The 22,452-nt window shown below is 41.3% G+C and overlaps 1 protein-coding gene across 20 annotated transcripts in view; it reads right to left on the bottom strand.

The window, feature by feature from the left end:
* ABLIM1 (actin binding LIM protein 1) overlaps nt 1–22,452 on the bottom strand; it is a 265,320-nt gene that overhangs the window by 21,372 nt on the left and 221,496 nt on the right. For 6 of the 20 annotated variants that reach the window (XM_033130195.1, XM_033130191.1, XM_033130194.1 and 3 more), the window contains 6 exons: nt 21,951–22,037; nt 14,090–14,167; nt 13,213–13,368; nt 9,452–9,487; nt 6,968–7,097; nt 4,637–4,756 (listed from right to left, as the gene is read on the bottom strand). In XM_033130195.1, the coding sequence (XP_032986086.1) occupies nt 4,637–4,756; nt 6,968–7,097; nt 9,452–9,487; nt 13,213–13,368; nt 14,090–14,167; nt 21,951–22,037 (607 nt within the window). The remainder of the gene's footprint in view (nt 1–4,636; nt 4,757–6,967; nt 7,098–9,451; nt 9,488–13,212; nt 13,369–14,089; nt 14,168–21,950; nt 22,038–22,452) is intronic. The other 14 variants (XM_033130192.1, XM_033130206.1, XM_033130200.1 and 11 more) reach the window with 3 other exon arrangements.

Genomic DNA, 22,452 nt, shown 5'->3' with positions numbered 1-22,452 from the left:
AGGAGAAGCCCATCACTTCTCAGGTAGGGCTAATGACTCTCAGGGGCTGGGGTGGGGCCGTCTGAACCCCCTGGTGGTGCGTTCTGGCTGAACGCGGCCCCATTGGGCACAGTTCTTTATTTGGCTGCATATCTTTACCAACCATTGACCTGTCTAGTTGCTAGAAAAAACAGTAGTATGTTCAAGTCTTGTAAGTAGATTTAACTCTATAATCATGTAAGACTTCCCACAAAACTGTTTAAAATACTTGGTAGAGAGACTCGTCACATACCCACGCCACCGTCATGAGGGCCCCTTGGAAATGAGGTCTCAGGATGCAGAACATCGCTAGGTACCAGATTCTTAGCCCTTAAAATACCAAAGGCTTTACAAATATTTGGCCTTTTTCAAAGAAAAAGAAAAATTCTCAAGATGAGGCCTCTTTCCCGTTTTGAACTTAAATACTCTATCTTTAAGTAACAAAATTTTAGCTCTATCCTTCAAGGAACTAACTGATGAGGGCCCTCAAAAGGTTATTTTTGTGCTTCGTTCATCACTTAGGCAAAGTAATGTATGAAGCATCAGATAAAATATCTTATATAGAAGGTGTCATCACCACCATCACCATCATCATCATCTATCAGCCCAGAGTTAAGACATTGCTGAAAAATGTATATATCATATAATATTGTATATATCACACTCAGAGCCATTTTGTTCCTTTAAATATGTCCTTGTATGGGTTCACTCTGTTAGTGATCTTAACTATTATAAGAAGCTACTATATGTGTGTGTGTGACTGTGTGTGTGTGTGTGTGTGTGTGTGCGCGTGCGTGCGTGTATTATTTATATATTTATATTTATATTTCTTGGCCTTTAGTTTTAGCTCCTTCCATGTCCCCCTAATAAGCCAATTTTCAGTCCTTGGGAGATCATACATATACTTGCAGGATTCTCACTATGCTTAACAAACTCAAATGCTCTGTCCTCACTTTCATTCTTCTTTTTGGCATCCTGAGAGTCTAAGTGACAAATTCTAAGACAAGTGAGTTGAAATGGCTCTGCTTGTGTCTGCTGTGGGAACCTGCTGGAGCACGGCTGAGCTTTCTGGACTCTAAATGCTTATATTTCAAAATATAAATGGATATTTTGAGGGGACCTCAAAATTGGCAGCATCTAGAATTTCATGACAGAGTTTCAAGGTTGTTGGTTCTTCCCTAAAGGTTCAGTAAGTGCTATGGTTACCTTCGGCAAGTGTAAAGTACATATTTGCATCCCAGCAACTCATATCTATAGCAAAACAGGGAAGATTCTTTTCAAAGAGACTTCATATGTGTAGCCCTCCTGTTCACAAATCAGACTTACAGTTCACGGACACAGAACATAATGACTCACAGTATTTCAAAGGGGAGGGAAGAGAAATTCAGAAAACAAGGCACTAACAGAGCCCAAAAGAAAGTGGAAATAGTTTTTCCAAATCTCTAGGCATGCACTTGTCCAAATGGTCCAACAATGACATACCAGTGTAAAATGAGGCTACAAGAAAGGTCAGAAAACAGAAATAAAAACACCCTGAAAACAAGACGGACATTACAGAAAATGGAAGCCAATGAAACAGAGCCAGCCTGCGATGTGAGTCTCAGCTTTTCAGCCATGCAGGCATCCTCAGCTCAGTGGACCCTGGGGCCTGTGTCACATGCATGAGAAATAAGGACCAGGAAGTGAACTTGGGCAGTGGGAGGCTGGGCTTCTGGCTGCCCGAGTGGCAAGGGTCCCCTGCTACTAGCTACATGTTCCTGGGGTGGTCCTCCTACCCTGGGCTCCTCAAGCTCCCCAGCTTACATTTGTTTTAATGTAAGACAAGCTCCAAGATAAAAAGTAAATGTTCAAATAAGGGGCCATGGAAAACTCTGGGAGACTTTGCCCCATTTTAACAATCCCTTAGATGTATTTCTCAAATGGTTGTAAGTTGCCTCCGTGCTGAAATTTCCAAGTGCTGAAGAAGGCTTCCATGCACATGGATACATGTTTTTTCAAAATAACTGAGAAGTAATTCCTTGGAGAATCAGCATTTAGCCGTTTAACTATATTAGGCTTTTTAAGCAACATCTTTAACATGCAAATTCTCTGTGATTCATTTTGTAGTTTAGCAAAAATTTCATCTGATTTTTAAAACTAAGCAGATACTGTTATGTACATTATATTTTGTATCTGTAGTATATACTTGTAAATTATTTCATATGAACCAACTATAGGCATATGTCTGGTAAAAAGAAAACGGAAGAGAGACTATTAGATGTTTTTGAAGTACAAGCTCGGGTTCATGCTACTCTCTCTTGGCCTAATGCTTTTTATAACTGAAAGCCATAGTATCTGTGTCAAAAACTTCAAATTCAGACTGAAAACAGAAAAGAACGTGTATCTACATTTTTAATAAAGCACTACTTAGGCACAGAGAGGTACTATAATTTCCATAACCATTTGATAATTCTACTGACAAGTAAACATGTATTCATTTTGTAATTTAAATGACTGAAGTAGCTCTTGGTCTGACTCTTGATAAGAGTGCAATTGTCTCGTTAAAAAGAGATGGAAAATAAAAGTTTGCTTTAAAAATTATGCTTCACGTATATCGATACTGAAACACACACACCTAATCTGAATGAGGGATGAGAAGGCTTAGGGTCTGGTCCAGGGGCTGCCACCTTCCTAGTTGGGAGTCCTTGGCCAGGGCACTGGTCCAGGCCTCAGCTTCCTCATCTCTGCCCTGGGCCTATTTCACAGGGATGCTGTAAAGAGCAAACGGAATGATGCAATAGAAAGTGCTTTCTGAGCACCGTGCCGAGGGGAACCACAGATGGACATGAGCTCAAAGCTTACTACACATCAGGGCACTTTACCTCACGTGCCCTAATGGCACCGGAGAGGTTTACAGATGAGGTAAGTGACCCTCAAAAAGCTAAGTCAACAATCCAGGATCCCGCCGTTAGCAAGTGACAGAGATAATATTCAAACCCAGGACCCAGCGTCCATATGGGTGTTCTGTCTCTCCATAAGGCTGCTTACAGACATAAGGCATGGTAAGTCTAGATATTTTGTGCTGTGTTATTTGTACAAACTTTGTATAACTTCACAGGGCACGTGACATTTTTCTTTCTACAAAAAGTATCTCTTCTGAAAGATGAAACATATAATATCAAACAAGGCAGTTTACATTTTAATTACAGTTTTGAAAATAATTCAAAATGTATTTCCTCTTGTATTAGAGACAAACAAACAAAAAAACTTAATTTGGTCAAGGGCTCCTATATTAAAGTCTCTTTAAAACACATCTCTGAAGTTTTTTTCGATAATTTCTTACGGTTTTATAAATATTCTCTAAAGGATCATCTTCACATCTAGATAGAAAAGTTATTTCCTCCAAAATACTAATTAGCAATAATATTGAAAATAATCTGTCAAGATTGTTTTAGAAAGTGCTGCATTAACCAAAAAGGACTGATCCCTTTGCTAATGTCAAATGGCATGTGTCTTCAATAAGCATGTCAGCAATATTATTTTCACAGCCCAGAAAATGCCAAAATAGCACATGTAAAATTACTACATGCTGATACGTACAGTACTCTATATTTGAGGATACCGATGCTCAAAACTCCAAATGAGCAAAAAGAAAATAGTTTGGGTAGACTTCAAGCGAAAGTTCAAGTACAGCCACGCGTAGGATACTCCCTGGGGTGTTAGTGACGTGCGCACTGGAAAGCGGGGTGCGAGTCCTTTGGGACCATCTTCAGACCCATGGTGCCAGCCATGCTTGCCTGCTACTCCCTCCTTCAGCTGTTTTCATGGATTAATTTGGTTCAAATCAAGACTACGGGAAAAGTTACCGTCCTTCTGGGAGCTCATACTTATTTTATAATCATGGCCCCTTCCTAACTCCTCCGGGGCTCTTGGCTCCCCTCACACACAGAGGGGGCGAGCCCCGAATGAGGACTGCTACGGAAGCATAATGGACAATGAAGGAAACAATGGGGACGCCATAGAGGAAATGGGCAGAAATGTTGGGGCAGGGGGCGGGAACAGAAAACAGAAGGCAAAGCCCCTTTTCTCCATCATGCACAAATCAGGACAAGTCCAAAGAACAGTATTCTGAGTTCCCTCAAACAGAGAAATTTAAGTCACATTGTCACAGATTTTTTTTTTTTTTTTATTGTTCGCTTTAATATTGTTAAGTGGTTAAGAGGCTTAGCACCAGTAAGACACCTTTGGGGTATTTGTTGCTAAATACTGTTGGGTTCTGCTGAGCCATGTCACATATTAAAACCAGGCAAATACCCCCACTATATATTATATTTTGCTTTTGACCCACAGAAAAACAAAATAATAATATATATATATTTTTAAGGAGTAGATAATAAACTGTATGGCCTCAAACATACTTCCTGTTTCTTCCTCTAGAGCCCTTAGAAATGACATATTTCTCCTAAGAAGAGACGCTATGCCAGTTCTAAGACACTGCTGGGAGGAGGCATGGCACACGCAGGCATGCTGAGAGGTCCACAGCTCCAGGACCTCTTGGAGATACGCCTTATTAGCCTTCCCAGGGTGCTAATACATCTCCACTCTGCAGGGTGCTGCCTGGGGAAGCCTGCCCCCTTACCTTTGACATGGGGAATGAAGTGGTGTCGGAAGGGGGAGTTGGGGCGGGAGTCGCTGTGGGCGGAGCTGAGGCTGCTGGTGCGCAGGTAGGACAACCTGTGCACACCAGGAGACAGCAGCTCTGTGCAGCAAGGAGTCGGGGCAGGACAAGGTGGAAACAGAAAAGAAGAACAGAAATTAACACAGGAGCAGGGACACCATCATTGTTCCAAGGGAGGGGGGTGGTGGGAGTAAAGACCGTTAATCAGGAGTCTGAAAAAGGAGGAAGGAAAAAGGGTTAAGAAATGCACCTGCGAAGGGTTAGGCAAGTGGGGAGAATTTGCAAATGAATAGGTTCAGAGTCTCTCTCAGAGAATAAATGGCTTCAGTGAGAAGGAATGGCCACCCGGACCCTCTCTGTCAGGAGGTCACCAGCTACCGTTAAGCCAGTACCAGGCACAACATTTAGCCGCTTTTAAAAAGCATCTGACAAAACAGAATCCTCTGAAATACACGGGGAAAAATGACAATCATTTCAAGAACCTTGAAAAGAAGTACTTCTATGTAAGGGTCAGATTTTTATGTTGTAAGCTGCAAACTTCTCCCACTGGAAGTTTAATTTTATTTTGCCTACATAAAAAAAAAACCCCAAAAAACAAAAAAGAAAAAAAAAACCCAAACCTGTTTGTGTAACCTGGGTGTGAAAGAGGCACTCATGATCCGGAGAACTGTGTAGTGGCAGCCCTGGGTAACTGGAAACTTAGTATCTGGGAAGAAGTTGGACCGTAAAAACTAACCCCAGAGCTAGGGGATTTGCATCCCCCTAACTTGAGGTGTTCCATATTGACCACAATTATGCTAGCAGAACCCCACCAGCTTCACTTTACAAGGGTGAACCTGGAAAGAATATTTATAAACCCTAATAATTAGCATCACGTGTATACGTAATATGGGGATTATGAAGGGAAAGGAGGAGGAGTGCTCCGAATGGGGGATGTTGTGAGGCTCTGCCATAGAACCATGACTGGAACAGAGGAGAACTTTCTAGTGCTCAACAAGGACAGAACCTTTCAGGGAAACAATGCCCCTGCACTGACCACTCCCTCACTATTTCAGAGATCTTTGGAATAACAATTTCTCCTCAATCCCAAGTCATTCTGACAAGGTCATGGTTGGGGACTCAGTGACCTCAGCATATCCCCAAACACAGGGGAGGTGTCATAAAGGATTTCTTGTCACCCAGATAAACAAGGTCTTAAAGCCAGACTCAGGTTCAGAGCATGGATAAAATGAATATAGTTGTATATGAAAAAAAAACACAAAGGAGTTCATTTCTTGAAAATTCTCATTAACTGTAAAATTAATGTAACTCAACAAATACTGAGGAAATATTTATGAGTCTAGAGAAAATGATACATTATTGAAGGGTCAGATAATAAAAATTTAATCTTCTACCAGCGTCATTAAATCTATGGCTTGAAAGAGAAGATGCAGCCTTTTTACATTCTGTTCATTTCCTTTGGTTTTGTTTTATAAAATAAGTTAGCACATGAGTTGGATTGTTTTATCAGCCTCCGCAGAAGCAAGAAGCTTAAAATGAAGTTTACACAGATGCGTGTTACAACCACCAAATGTGTTTCAAAGGCCCAAGTCTTCCTTTGTGAATCCATTTCTCAGGGAATCCTGGATCTGTGCTGGGACCCCCATTCCTTCTCTACTCCACATATGAGACACCCACTCTTAGTAGTAGGGACTAAATCCTGCATAGATAGAAGTCAACTGAAGTCCACTACTATTTCATATTCTCTATCACAATACATCTCCAGTGTTCCTATGTTGTCCAAGTCTGATTCAAAATTTTAGGGTTGGAATGGATCTGAAACGTTGTAAACAACCCTGAGCTGTGTACAATACTTCCTTCTAAAAGGCACTTAACCAAGCCTGCTTTGTAACACCATGTGCCTGGATAAGGGAAACATAATAAACCCATCAACAAGTCGCTAATACTGGATTGTAGATGACGCTGATATTTTGAAATATTTTTTTCTTTTAGAGATCTTCATTTTAAGTCTAAAAGTGATGAGATAATCTTCAGGTCTGAAAAAGAAGTCTCCTTTGCTTCCAATCATTCGCTGTAAAAATGGAATTATTTCATAAATCATAGTGCATATAACGATAGAATGACTCGTTTCAAGAAAAGATATAACACAAACTATAGTTGGATAGGAGTTTTCATTTTTTTTTCTGGGAGTGGGGTATGTATTTGGCAGCCAGCTATTAGTGATAGGGGAAAAAAATCACATAGAAACACAGACTATCACATGGAGTGAATCCCGGGAACAGTTGCCCTTACCAGGTCTGTGAAAATGCTGGGGCGAGCGAGACGTGGTTGGAGTGTAGCTGTGGCGACTGTACACGGGGGAGTTGATGGAGCCCTGGCTGGTGGACCGGTGGATCATCCGGTCCCGAACGTCCGGGTAGCCCTGGAAACAGTGCCAGAAAGCGTGAGTACCGACTGACGCGTTCAGGCTACCATCATGTTCAAATGATTATCAAGTTGCATGAAAGTTGCACAGGAACTCTCATGTCCACTTGCTCACATGTCCATTTTAGGGCCAAATCCCTTAGATATTATGCCAACGAGCACTCCATGGTGAATGCATTTTGTTCAAAACCTATACAGTACTTGCATTTACCAAAATTTTAACACATCCAATGTTGATAAAGATCTCGGATAAGAGGGAATGATTCCAATGAGCATATCTATATTGTGCTTTTGAGTTTTATAGTGTGTGTTCACGTACATCGATTCATCAGATCTGCATAATCAAGAAGGTAGGACTTGTGCTATTGCCTCCTTTCTGCACAAATGCAGAATGTTTCAGAAGGTTCCAAGCAGGTAAGAGACCTGTGTGCGAGTGTGTAGCTCGTCCAGGCAGACCCCACCTCTTGACTCGAGTCTCACCCCTTGTTCTGACTGCCAGCCCATGCTGTCCGTAACATGGATCTGGTGACATTGTAGGTTGGTCTTCCTGCAGAACAAGCTGGTGGTGGCTTGGTCTGTAAACCTACTTCCAGTAAATCTACGTCCCACTTTGGAAAATGTATTTCAAGGAAGTAATAAAAAATGATCTTTAAATTGAAAAATTTACTCAAAGATGTTTATAATACCACCATTTATAGACAAAACATTGTATCACATGCTTAACAAACTGGGGAACAATTAAGTAAATTATGGCATATCGATTCAATGAAATACAATAGTACCACTAGCATGTCACTATATCTAAATCTAGAAAATAATACATTAGGTATTAAGTACAAAAAATCATATACACATAGACATGATATAAAACTGTTAAAAGAATTAGGAGACTATAAGAATGCATTACATTTTGGGGGTTTATTGACCTATGAAGTTTCTACCAGCACAATAAAAATAAAAGTTTGAAAGCACACATGAAACATGACTAAATTAAAACCTCAGTTACCATGGCTGTGTGAAATTTCAGAGCAAATGGCAAAGACACTTTGGTTTGATCCTAGTTGGCTATAACAATAAATTGAATAAAACCAACAACAAAACAAATAGTCTTCAAATATTGTGTCTAATCTTGCAATTGGTCAATAGAAGTTAATTCTTCATAACTTCAGTTGTAATTATCAGAATGCTAATAGAAATTAACTATTCACAGAACTCATTCATAAACCATCAGAGTACTACAGACTTCATACTATCTCAAAGTATAGCAATTACCTAAAATCAGTCCAGTTTTATGTAGAATATCCAGAAAGTTATTTGGCTTTAAGACTATTGATTTTTTTTTTTACTTTTATTATTATTTTCTAAATGGAGGTATACCTAACTCCTGAGGAGTTCGCTCGTCGGATATGTAAGGAAATACAAAACAATAAGAATCGTGCTAAACCTACAATCCCTTGGTTGTTATCTGTAGCAGCTAAAATGAAAGAAAGCATTGGGGAGACCTTGCTGCTGGTCCATGGTCAGATTTGGGTTGGTCTGAACTTATTAGGCCACCAGCTTCAAAGCCACCCGGTCCTTCACACACAGGGACAACAAAAAGTACTTCTAAGGCCTCTGGTTACCAAGTAGGTAGTCAACGTGGGGGAAGGGCAAACCAAGAAACTACAGGGGTGGAGGGTACAGTGTGAAGGAGTTGTTTCCTTTTGAAGATCGGTATGATCAGCTTCCTGAAGAACCTTAACTAAAATGGGTCATGAGAGGAACTCATTGCGGGTGTGTCTTTGGTTTTGAATGCAGCAGAGTAGAAGAGCATTTCTGGGTTGATAAGGGACCCACGGTTCACGATGGGATAATCACGGATAGCTCTATGTGATCCAGACACACAGGAGGTTATTCCCGAGGGAACAGCCAGCCTGGTGGACTGGATACAAGCCATTGCCAGGTCTGTTTACAGCATGGAGAGGGCTCTGCTTATAGAACACGCACTGAGCACTGTTGGTCATTTCAGATAATCCAGTATATTAGGATTCAGGTCAGATAATTACAGACGAGGGGAGAGAGCCCCACATTGGGACATGTGGCTTTACTTCCTGCAAACCCTTTCCTACCACTGAGAGGCACAGGCTCAGATCAGTACAAGGCTGTTTTTACCCCCTAGTCTCCACTTAAAAAGAAATTTATTGCTCTATCTTATAGTTGTATTTTACATGTAAGGAATCTCACATTCACCATAATGTTGCACACTATTTTTCTGTTTTTTTATTTAATGGCTTTCCCCCCAAATTCCAGTCTAGGAAATGTCCAAGTAACCCCGTGATTCCACCCACTATAACTTTCAAAAATAGCACTTACTTCTGCTGATGGGGTGGGAGACAAAGTCCTTGGAGACTAGAAAAATAAAAGAGAATTGAAAGTCACAACACTTATTATCTTAGTTTTAATTAGAGTTGCTTAGCAGCATCACCTGGGAACATTATTCAAAATACACATGCCAGCACACCTTGTCCATCCCCCGTCTTCTGATTTGAGTCGAGTTGGGGCTTCTCATTTGAGAGTGGGGCTTGGACAGGGACAAATAACAAAGTTCCTGGGAGACTGTGGTGCACGTCTCTACCTAAGAACCGTGGGTTTTGATAAATACGTTGAGATGCTTTAGGTGACTAAGCTAGTCAAATTGGAACTATTTCCCCCATATGCTCCAGCTATGCTCAGTTCACTGCTATGCATTACAGTGCCTACTGAAACAGAAATTTGTAAACATAGTTATTGTCTAAATTATAACCACAGCAATCACATAAAATAGTTTGATGACCAAAACAGGCATGTGATGACCAGGTCTGTGGCATCCTACACTGGTGGCCTTGCCAACCTCACCACCATTTACCTTCAGGTTTCCGTTCTTCCAGGCACACAAGCTTCCTTGGGGCCATCAACACGCCAAGCCCTCTCTCACCTCAGGGCCTTTGCACATGCTGCCCCTTCCACCAGCCGTGCTTTTCACTCAGACATCTGCAGGCCTCACTCCCCATCTTCACTGAGGTCTCTACTCAAATGCACTACCCCACATGCTTTCTCCTTATTCTGCTTCATTTTTCCTCATAGTATCCTCACCCTTTAAAATTATATTATATATCTGTCTATTGTCTGTCTCTCACTTTACACTGCAAGCTCCACGAGGGCAAGGCCTCCGTTCATTTCCAACTAAGTATTCCCAGTGACTAGAGCAGGTCCTGGCACACATTAGGTGCTCAGCAAATATTTCCTAAATGAACGAATGAAACGTTTACAATTAAAATGCAAAAAGCTTTCTAACAGAAAAGAAATGCAAACAAAGCATTCCAAAGAACATGGCTAGTGGCGGATTTCTCAGTTCATAATTTGCTCCTTTCTCCAAATTGACAAGAAGCTGCCGGGCTCTCGTGTACTCCAGACTGCCTCAAGCCCCATGGTCTGGCCGCAGCTACAGCCTGTCTCTGGGGTTCCTTGAGGGCAGGAGCCAAGGTCGGACCCCGCTGACAGTAGGTTCTGAATCCACCCTACTTATGCTTTCTGAAGGCAGAAATGGCTAGACGGAATTTCAAGTTTACTGCTCCAGTGTTTATACAATGACAACATATGGATTATATGAAAGAAATGTCATAACTAAAGGAGCAATCGAGTAGCTTGTAAAGTTCCTAAACTGCAAGACCATGTGTTGGGAAAAGCTCTGATTTCTGATCTGGGTGCATCCTCCTCTCACTGAGATTTTCTGCTCAGAGGTCATCATTCCAGGTTATGACAGTAACGACGCTGATCATGACAGCAGCCAGCATTTTTGTTGAGCGCTTATCATGTGCCAGGTACTGTTCTAGTCTAAATATTTCACTTAATCCTTACAGAAAACCCCTAAGGTATTACTATCTTGAGTTTACAGATAAGGAGACTGAAATATGTAATTTTCCCAGTCAGATGGTGAGTAAATATCAGAATCTGGTTCTAAACCCAGAAATGTTCACTTCAAAGCCCAAAGTCTTTAGTGCTTATGTTTTACTGTCCAAAATGGCAGCACTGGGAGACACACAGAAACATCCATACACCCTAAAACCTATAACACCATAAAACAACTCACTTCCTTCTTGCATGCATGACTTGAACACTAGGAAATTCTCATCTACTCGCTCCAGGTCCAGCCCCTCTGCACTTTTTTCAGGAATCTCCCTTTGCCTTCTATCCCCTATGAAACTCCCCTGGGCCCAACGGCAACTGAACAACCTAGGCCAGTCAACCTGCATTTGAAAGCGGCCATAGATGCAGCTACAGCTACGCGGCCACTAGGTGGCACTACGTGAAAACGGATATTGCTTCCTGCCCGTGGACCATCTCAATGCTGAGCTATGTTCTGGGGTAAAACCCAGACAGGAAAATAAATTAAGAAAACAAAACAAAACAAGTTACAATAATAGATAAATATAATTATAAAACAATAAATATTAATATTATATAATCTTGAACAAATTAAACAAAATCACCACATTTTCATGCCTTGTCTTCATTCAGGTAAGATCTCAAAGCCCTATGTTGTTACGGATGGTTTCCAGTCTGTTTCAACCTTAGTCGAACGACCAAGGTTGATTTTGGACCAATACTTGAGTAACATCTATCTGAGTGGACTCTAATCAGTCTCTAGATGATTCTAGTTTAGAAAATAAAAGGAGGAAACACAGAGTATGCTAAAAACACCAGGGAAAACAGACTAGAGATCATGAGACCTGGGTAGGATGTGACAACAGAGAACTCCCAGCCTTGAAAGGGGTGAAGAGAGGAGACGCCCCCAGGGGCTGAGAGGCACTGCTCCAGCAGCGGGATAGGTCTGTTAGGAGGACATAAATAAGCCCCAAGAGGACAGGTCCAAACCATAGTAGTAGCTATCATTTGCTGAATATTTACCGAGAGTCTGGCTCTCTGCTAATTGCTTTAATAGATTAGTTAATATAGATTAACTTTAATAGATAATAAATTATCTAGATGTTATGTAGACATTAATCCTTAATCGATAGTTTATATAATCTTAACACCCTATGAAGAAGATTCTGTCATTATCCTGTTTCACAGATGAAGAAACTAGGATCAGAATGGTTGTCACATGGCCAAGCAACCAGCATGTGGAGTCCCCTGGTTGAGCCCAGTAATTTGATTCTAGAACCCTGGCTCATACTCCTGTACTATATATTATGGTGCCATGTTCTCTATTTTTCTTATTTTGCACATTCTAACTATCTTACCATGCTAAAAACTGCAGCTGTCAAAATTCAGGGGGTACACTTTCTCTTCTCATGATCCCCATACATAGTTCAGCTTACCCCAAGATCAAGACACCCCCCCCATACACCCTAGACCCTCCCTCCCTTATTCTCTCTTCCCTGCTCACAGACTCTCCCCTGACAACCTTGGCCTTCTGTGGACAAAAAAGGGTGCTGTAATAAATCATAAATTCCTAACTGGGCAGGTCATGGTGGGTAGTCATGCCCCGGCATATGACTTCTTTAATAAAAGGCTTAGCTTTGCCTTAAGCAGCCCTGTTCATTGTTTCTGTGCATCTAGGTTCACACACCTTTGAAATGCCCCCCTTTAGACCCCTCCTTCTAAAGTGGGAGCCTGTAATCCAATCCCCGCCCTGCTTTCTCCCACCCTCATATGGAGTCCCTCCTTGATTTCAAATGCATAAAAGCAACTGCAAAAACTGTTCTTCTCCAGAGCATTTGATATCTCGCTCCCCAGCATATGTCGTCAACTTTAGCTCAAATAAACTTACAAAAATTCTCGACGGGTTTGGACGTTTCTTACGTCCGCACTTCTCAGTATGCCAGCTCCACTATCTCGCAACCTGCTACGAACTCTTATTCATCATTCACTGTTGTTTTGTGTGGTTGCTCTGCTCTGCCTCTTCTGTAACTTCCTGAGGACGGGGATGGTATGATAGGTTTTTGAATTGCTCAAAGCACCTGCTATGGAAGGCTACAAATACCGTGCAATCAAAAGGACTCTCTGATTTATCTGGACTCCAATTGGTAGCTCTTGTACATGTAACAAAAGAGAAATAAGCTGTACAAATCACAACTTCTAGGAATTATTACCTCGCCCAGGCTCTGTCTCTCCTGTTTGTCGTCATAGCCTGAAGTGTAGAAAGGCTCATAGGTAATGAGATCTGGACGCTCAATATCATAAATTGCCTTAACCTTGGGAATGGCTGCTAAATCCTTGTAATCCAGGATTTCATTGTCCACTTTTGCCTGGCAAAGTTAAACAGAAAGAAAAGTTATTCGGCTGTCTCATTTCTTTGGGAACTATTGTTAGTGTATTTCATAGGTTGCTTCAAAATAAACAAAAACCAAAACACTTTGCTTAGCAAGGTCAAACTCTTTAGAAAGTTGCCCAATTTATGTTAATAAATGTTAACCATATGTTCATCATATTTAAAAACGTAAGTCACCAAAAGCTTAGGAAAAAGTCTACGTAGAGTTCATCAAGCAGAGAATCCCATACACCTACAGGATAATTTCCTAAATTTATTACAGTGAAGGAAAAGCTCAAACAGATGGTCAAAAAAGCCTCCCAGGTGGCTAAACACAAGAATTGCGTATGTAATAAACTAAATATTTAAATACCTTTGTGGCAGAATTTAAGAACACTCAGTATCAGCATTATAAAATGTATAATTAATCCCCAAATATCTATATGTAAATTAGGCGCAAAAATTTTTAAGTCCTGCAGCAGATTACTGCATTTTACGGGTCATCTGCTTGCTTACTCCACTGACGGTCACAGCTACATATAAATTCAATCACCCGAAGGAGAAACTGATTGAGAAGGCTGGCCTACAAAAGTGAAAATTGGATCTCATAACAGAACTAGAGATCATTTTGAATGACTCTATTTTGGATTAGCTACTGTATTATTACAATCTGCTACCTTACCTGTCCCAAAGTGTCTCTTCCAGGAGTAGATACTTACATAGATAGTGTGACCCGGGGAGCCAGGAATACTGGAGCCTGGTCTAGAATAAATGCTTTCGGAAGAAGTCCTGGTAGGCTGTAAAATAAACAGTGACTTGTAAGGTTTTAGACCATGGCTTTAGAATTAAGACTGGCCTGAGTCCCTAAGCTTTACTAAAAACTAAGTTGGTTAAAGAAAAAAAAAAAAAAGATTTGTGACTTTTTTTGAATAAGGGAAAATGTAACCTAGAGAGGAAGGTAAATGAAAACTAGTTGTGCGAACAGCCTTGCAAATGCATTTGGGGCTTTTCTTTTTACCTTTTTTTCCTAAAGAGCTTCTGGCTTTACCTTCAAGCACGTTTCTCTCCATCTCCACTGCTGCAATCCGTAATCCCCAGTTACCACCTCCCATTTTATGGGTTGTTTAAAAATAAACAAAAACCAAAACACTTTGCTTAGCATGGTCAACTTCTTTAGAAACTCTGTACCCTTTAGAAAGGATTCACATCGGAGAGGTTATTTGATAGATGTCCATTAGGAATAGGACCTTTTCCTCTTTGGTACTGTTTCTACTGATATGCAGCACCTTGAATGTGAGTGTAACTGAGTCAAAGAATGTCTAAAAACAAGGACGTCGCATCACTAAGTCATTCACATCTAAAACAATGAAAGCGAACCCACCCGGCCAACTGAAGTCAGGCAGTGATCAGACCCACTCTAACAGTAAGAATTCTCGGGGGAACTGTGATTGGTCATCTTGGCCAATGTCGCTGGGATCTTTGAGATACCAGCGTGGACGGGGTCGGGGAGCTCGTACTGTGTACCAGCGGAGCTGTGCCAGGCTCATGGCTTCTGGCCCTCCTCCCCAAGGGCTGCCACCTACAAATACTCTCCTAGGATACTTCTAGAGTTACAGGTTTCCAATCACAGGCATATCTCAATATGAGAAAATTCCCAATTCTGGGTATATTGAAAAAGAAAGGATTCACATAACAACACTACTCAAAAAGACCAGTTCCTTGATCCATTTCCTAAACAACTCATAGAAGGGACACAACCAAAGTTCAGCCCTCCTTTCAAAAGAGATGACCTGTTAACGTGGAGCCAACATTCAGCTCTGTGGGATAACAACTAACTGCGGGTGGTCCTCATCTTCCAGTCGCCAGGAGCTAACACTTGGGAGCCAAACCCAATGTCAAAATGAAACCTCTTAAGTGACAACTGAAGAATGCTAATAGCAGCTACCATGTATTGCCCATTGACTATGTGACAGGCCTGTGCCGGGCACTTCCCAGGCATGTCTCATGTAATCTTCTCAATAACCCCCACGAAGTAGGTTCTGTTGTCACCCCTATTTTACAGATGAGAAAAAAGTATGCATGCTACAAGCCACACAGGTGGGCAAATAGTAGGATTTGAACCCTGGAGACAATGCCCAAGCTCTTCATGAATCCGTGCACTAAAATTTCCCCCATATTGTAAGGTAAATGTGACCATTTGTTTCCCATCAACATAGCTATGGGACAAATGAGGTGAAAATAAAAGAAAAATATTGAGATCAGCTAGCAGAAAAGAGTGTCTGCAAACTGAAAATAGTTTTCTTGCCACCAGCTCTTATACGAACCCCGCAAGAGCTCACTGTGTTGGGCTGGGGTAGGAGAGGATGCAGGACAGTCAGACATCTTCCGTTACTGGCGTTGCTATGACAATGGCCTGTTTTCATTAACAAGCAGCTAGGACATTGGGTAAATACCAGTGTGCACTGAGCTTTAGGGTCTCTCCCACTTACTTATCCTGATTTTTGCCAAATGTGGGTCAGGGATACTTCCTGCCTTTCCTGTAATGATGCACCTGAGGATGGCTCCAAAGTGGTTTGTTCTCTGGTGCACTGCGCGTGCTCGCAGGAATAGAGCTGGAGGAAACAGAAGACAACGTCGGGAAGGGGATCTTTAGTGCCCTCTTCCAGGGATGAAGAACTCCATGGAAAGGAAAGATCTCTTGGCTGAACTAGCTTGTTGCAGCTCAGTCTCTACCTGCCTCCTTCACGGGATCAGAGTATCCTGTGAGTTATGCAGGCTTTCTCGGAAACATCTATCATGATGTTCATTTACTTGATTCATTTACATGATTAATACTGTCGGGCTGAAAAGTTTTAAGAGTTATCCGACAATTCGAATTTTTGTCAAGTCCCATTTGCTTCTTTAAAGGTTTTCAGATCCAAATCACCTCCCATCTGGTTACCCCGGACTTGGGTTCTCTGATTCTAAAATAAGTATTTTAGATTTTTAGACTCAGACAGTTTTCAAAGTCAAGTCAGTGTTCACCAAATCCATCTGTGCTCTGGCTCCTGTTAGACCACTCTGCCATGTACATCTTCAGACAACAGTGTTATTTGAGAAATGCTCAAGACGACCCTTGGAGACTCAGAGACGGCTCTTTCTCTCATTGCATTCACCATTGTTTGCTCCTGCTTTTTTCTGACCTCCTAACCTTACTGTAAAATTTACTTCCATAGGCGTCTTGTGTATGGGTTGAGTTGCATTCTTGCTTGCCTATTTTCTTACAATGGTCCTTCTCTGTCTTCCTGTCTAAAATGAAATAATGGGATAAATCACAACTCTGTATAATATAATACAGTGGGGTTAAAAGGCTGGCTTTGGGGTCAAATAACTTGGTTCAAATCCTGGTTCTACTGGTTGTGTGACATTACATGAGTTTTTCTTTTCTTTTCTTTTTTTTCTCTTGAACTTCCTTGGGCTTCAGCTTCTCCATTTATAGAACGGAGGAGAGGGTACTAACAGCCAGTACTTCATAGGGATAATAGAGACAATACATATAAAGCTTCAAGCACCTTGCTTAGCACATGGCGAGTACCCAGCATCTTCCAGACACTTGGCATTAGACTGGATTACTTGGCCACTTCATCTCCAGAACTGCCTCTGTTTTGATTTAAGTTGCACAGACTCGCCTTCCCTACCACACTTGCAGTCCTCCCCATCAGACCTCAGATATGGGGCAGCAGTCCCACCTGGAGCTGACAAATGTCCTTCCCCTTCTTGAGAACTCCGTTCTGAAGTGGTTTGGCATCCTCCCGAGACAGTGACTTCCTGCCTAAGTCTCAGCGTTAGTAATGAATACCCTTCCACGCCATTGGCCGAGACCTTGCCCAGGCCTGTCTTATCTGCCAGGACAATGCCTGGTTTGCTGCCTCCTGACCTGTGCTCAAGGCTTAAGCAGCACACCCGAGTCGCCTGCTTTTTGTCCCATTCCCTAACGGCTCTCGAAGCGTATTTCGCTCAACCTGCAGAGATTAGAGAGGTCTCTCTGTTCCTTATGAAGGAAACAAAAATACTTTTTAAAACTGAACTATTATTTTAGAGGTTTAGTCTTAAACTATTTGGAATTTTACATTTCAATTCTAAACGTGGTGAATTTTAAATGAACACCTTGTTTATTATTAAAGAACCCCTTTCATTCTTCCAGCTGTATTTTCCCCTGAGTAAGACGCAACTTGCTGAGGGTCTCTAATCGTCACGACATCTTCCACAGGCCCAGAGCCATCTTCCAACAGAGCATCTTCCAACATCTGAACCTCAAAAGCAACAACTTACTGACATGCTGTCCCTCTTCCAAATCCCACTGACAGTCTCCTTTATCATTAACTTAACTCTAGTGTCCCCCCATTGAGCTATGACAAAGTTTTAAAGATGGTCCATTCGTATTTCCACAGATGATCCTTACATGCAGTTATTTAACCTAAATTACTATTTCCACCCATTCAGATAACCAGGAGAACAACAGTGACCGAGTAATTACGAATTGAATTCAATAACATAATTGGTCAACAGCCTTAGGGTACGCCCGTTTCTGTTCTACAGAGAAACAAGGACCTGTGATTAAGCTGTTAAAACGCATATTCAATTTACTTACTTTCCTTTAAGTACCTTTCCTTTCATCCACACAGAAAAAAAAAAACACTGGAAAGCACAGTTGGAAAAATTCAGTTCTTTGGCAAAAAAAGAGAAAGGGGAGGGCAGGGATCGGGGAAGCAAAGGCAAGTAGATATAGAAAGGATTATGGACTGGTTGTGATTTCTCCAGGTATTTTGCCTATAAGATTAGGCAAATAGTTTTATCATTATTTTGGCAACATGAGGAAAGGAGCCTTCAGTAAGAACCTTCTAGTTATATGTGGCTGTCCTCACTCAATCTCTCATGAAGAAGGGGCCATGTGACCTACATTTATTTCCACAGCACATCTTCATGTACTCACTTTTGATTTTAATAAAGTTTTTCAATTTCCTCAAAAACAACAACAACAAAAAATCAACAGTCTCACCAGAAGACTAATAGCTCATCAGGAAAGAGAAAAAAATGGCATTTGATCACTAACAGTAGATGCTTGAAAATGCATGTCTATTTGTTTTCTGTATGAAATATTTTTTAAAAGCCCTCTAACCACATTTCAGCTGTTTTTTTCCCTATGCCCTGACTTTGTCCATCTGTCCTACCATTCAGAAGGCGCAGTCACAGAATGAAAATTACACGGAAGGGATCTTTTTCTGTTTCCACTCCAGCTCTCATCATTCTTCAAATATTGACCATTAAGAAAAACTTACCAGAGCTCTGCCTGGCGAGTAAGCAGAGAAATGACATTTTCCATTTACTTTCAATTATGGGCCACCTGGTCCCTTCCTGAAAGGAGAATTCTGGAAGGCACTTTGCTTTGCTGCCCCCACCCCCTCCGTCCTGCCCCCACTCAGCAGGAGCAAGATGCAAAAACTACGTTCATCTAATTTGCATTCATCCAAAGCCATGCTCTAAGAAGGGAGAGAAACTACAGGCAACTGACAACCAGATCCGAAAGATCTTATGAATAGCTACGGACCACTACAGCTACAAGGTGACTGACAGCTTATACGAAGTGCTGCTGAGGTTGACAGTACCTGCCTTGGGTTTTTGTAGAAGTTCACTAGACAAGGTGGTGATAATAGCTGCAGAAGAAGGAATACTTTTAAAATCTGCATACACTGAATGTTCCCTCCTAAGTTAAGAAAGCGTGACATCAACTCCTTTGGGAAAAGGAGAGTGTGTTTGAGAGGAAGAGGGTGGCGCTGACAGGCACACACCCCCTTCTGTGGAGAGTTTCACAAACGCCATCAGTCTTTTCTGTGGCCCAGAGACCTCACTGTCTTTCCAGTGTAAATCTTAATACCTATACATCCTGATGAATTGTAAAGACCAAAAAGAATAAAATATTCAAACAAAGTGAAAGCTGGGAATAAAGCAGTATGTATTGTAGCGACATTAATAAAACAATAATCAACATTATTTCCTTGTTCTAGATGTACATAAAGCTCCACCTAACTCCTTTTTAAATATATACACATGGTTATTTGTTTGGTATATTGTAGGTTTGCAAGTGCATATGTTATAATAGGTGAATGTTAGTTTCAAAAGAAAAAAAAATCTCACACATTTGGTATGACAGCCCTTTCATGCTCTAGCCTCCAATAACACAGCAGAGAAGCCCCCTTTTTAGAATGAAAGCAAGTGATCCACTCGAATTATTACAAACTTGGTTCTGGGAATATCATATGCTTGGTTTACAATGAATGACAAAAGGAATTACAAATGCTCAGGACTGAGTTTTACCTATAGACACAACTGGCTATTCATATAAAACTCTTCTAAGTTAGTAAAACAGGAATATGTTTTCCTTAGGTAATTCTATTTTCATAATTTTCTTTTACCTGTAATTCAGCAAGAGGAAAGGAGGAACAATTTTAGAAGCTAAATACTAAAATGACTTTCCTCCGATAAATATGACTTTGCTCCACAACAAAAGCAGGGCTGGCTTCTGGGACAGAGTGCTGACTATTCCTGCAAGGCATGTAGTCAGTTTATCTAATAACTAAGGTGTCTGATACTGTCTGGGGCATGATTGCTGTGTAGGCCACAGTGTTTAAAAAAATCAAAATATCTGTGTAACTTGAGAATGGCTTTGGAGTTTTCAGGCTCCTTAAAGGTTCGAGTGAGCTGTCCTTCTGTGGCCAATGAGTGAAGGGGACCAATTCAAATAGCCCGTTTTCCCTGCCAGGTCCCAAGCTGTTTACAACTTTCTGTGATGGAGCTACAGCTGACTTCATTGATATTTACGGCTCGATAATGGGGATCAGATGTCTCTCTTGAATAACAGGATAGGAAGAGAGAAGTTATTAAAGACAGATCTCTTCTCTCTCTGTCTCTCTGTCTGTCTTAGACATAAGTGTCTGGAGCAAACCAAAATATTTCTCACTTGATGATGGTATTTTTCTTCAGGTCATGAAAATGTATCAGTTAGACTAATAAAATGCCCCAAAACTATTAAAAAAGCAACTTCTTGCCAAGCAGAGGTACAAATTGTGAACAATACTCATTTGCAGTGGGGATGATCTTTGGCTATTCCTCTGGATTCATGAGACTATAATTTCACTTTATGTGACATCTCTGCCACTGGAACTAAAGCTTTAAGACAGAATGAAAGTCCTAAGACAAACACAAGTTATCGTTTAACGCAGCATCATGGGAAACACTACAGACCTGAGATCTGGCACCTGCAGTTAAGTCTTGCTTCTTATGACCTGTGCAGCCCCCTGGACTGATTTCATTTCATAGATGAAGAAACTTAGGGGGTTGACGTCTAACAGGTTTCTTTCCACTCTAAAACTCTAGACGTCTATCTTTCACATCATTAGAAGGTGAAGTTTAAACCAAAACTCCTCTCAGCCTTAGTGCGGTTCTGGCCGGCACAGAAAAAAGGCATAGGCACAAAGCCCAGACTAAAGTGCTGGTTGCAATCTCAAATTGTCAGCAGAATGACAAAGTGGGTTTTATTTGGGCAAAGATGGGATTGTGGAAAGTCACTTGCAATTTAACAGGCCAAGGTTTCAACTGATTCTCAGAGACCCTGAAAGAAGGTCAAGTATGTGCCAGGAACATAATCTCCTGCCTCATTGCTCATCTGGAGAGCTGGCCCAGTATGCTTCCTGCTTCTGTAGGGTGCCCTCTTCCTTAAACGCCATCAGACACAGCCAGTATTTAATGCGCTCCCCTTTCTGTCTTCTGAGGTTTCTCCCTCTCTCCTCTTGTGGAATAAGAAGAAGAACATGAGAAATGGCCTCACAGAGACAGGGGTGAGCTCTTGCACTTACTGGTGGGATAACTCTGAGGAAGTTATTTAAAGGGTCTCTGTCTTTCCACCTGTTAAGTGGGCATAAGGATAGCTATCTCATGGGAATTCGTAGAAGGAGCAAATGAGAGTGTATGTATCTGTTCCTTTCCCACTTCACTACTCCCTTCTTGAGCTAACCCACTTGAGCTAACCCCTCCCTACCCAGGCCCTGCTTTTCCCGCCACCCCTCTCATCATCTCCACATGTTCAAATCCTACCTGGCCTCCAGGAAGTACCCCTTCAGACCCTTTCTTCATCTGACATGTCCTGATCTGTGTGATCATATTCTGTGATGTGTTTCTTTATCATTTCATAATTATTTCTGTCTTCTCTTCCCTACTAGCCTATGTCTACAGCATCCAGCCTACATATATTGGCAAATATATGTTCAATGAGCACACATGTGAACAAAGGATCAAAAGTGTAGCTTCTAATGTGCTTGCTTTAATAAAGACAATGCTTTAGCCACTGCTGTAAATGACGAAACACTGATCAGAGAAGATAACAGCCAGAATCAGAATGTGAGATGCACTCTGTGGGGTGAGAAAAAGCATCTGCCTCTGCAGGAGTTGGATAGGTTACATGGGGAAAGCAGCACATGGAGAAAAAGCGACAAGAGCCTGGGCCCAGGACAGCGGCTTGAGCCTCAGCCTAGACACAGCGCCAACCTTCAGTGACGGAGACCGTCCTGTGCGTCGAATCAGACTTTTGGGATAAAAGAAATCGGATTTCGAAGAACGCTGAATGTTTGGCAGCTGCCGTGAAACATGAAAAAAGGGAAGAATGAACAAAGAAATAAACTCAATTTAGAAACATGATCAAAAAAAAAAACAACTTTGGGAAAACTAATTTGACAATAAACGCCAAGTGTCATTGCTTTCCTTGATGTATGTGTGAGAATATGTTTTGGGTTCTGTGTGTAAAAGCATATTAACTGGTCTTCAAGTTATAGTAGATTTACCACATTCTAATTCCTGTGATTTCTTTCCATTTATTTTGGCTTAGACACTCTATATGAAGAGTAAGAAGCCAACGAAGCCACTGAGAGCTGTTCTTTTAAGAATCTGTTGTTACAAACACCCCATGAGTTCTTAAATATCAAGAATGTGGATTACTCAGTGGCATTGCCGAAAGAGTCTTAAAACATTTTCATTTTGCTATGGTAACTGC

Source organism: Rhinolophus ferrumequinum, chromosome 16 (assembly GCF_004115265.2).
Source record: "Rhinolophus ferrumequinum isolate MPI-CBG mRhiFer1 chromosome 16, mRhiFer1_v1.p, whole genome shotgun sequence".
In the NCBI taxonomy this organism is placed as follows: Eukaryota; Metazoa; Chordata; class Mammalia; order Chiroptera; family Rhinolophidae; genus Rhinolophus; species Rhinolophus ferrumequinum.
The sequence above is the reverse complement of the archived record's forward strand: the minus strand, read 5'-3'. Positions and strand labels throughout refer to the sequence as shown.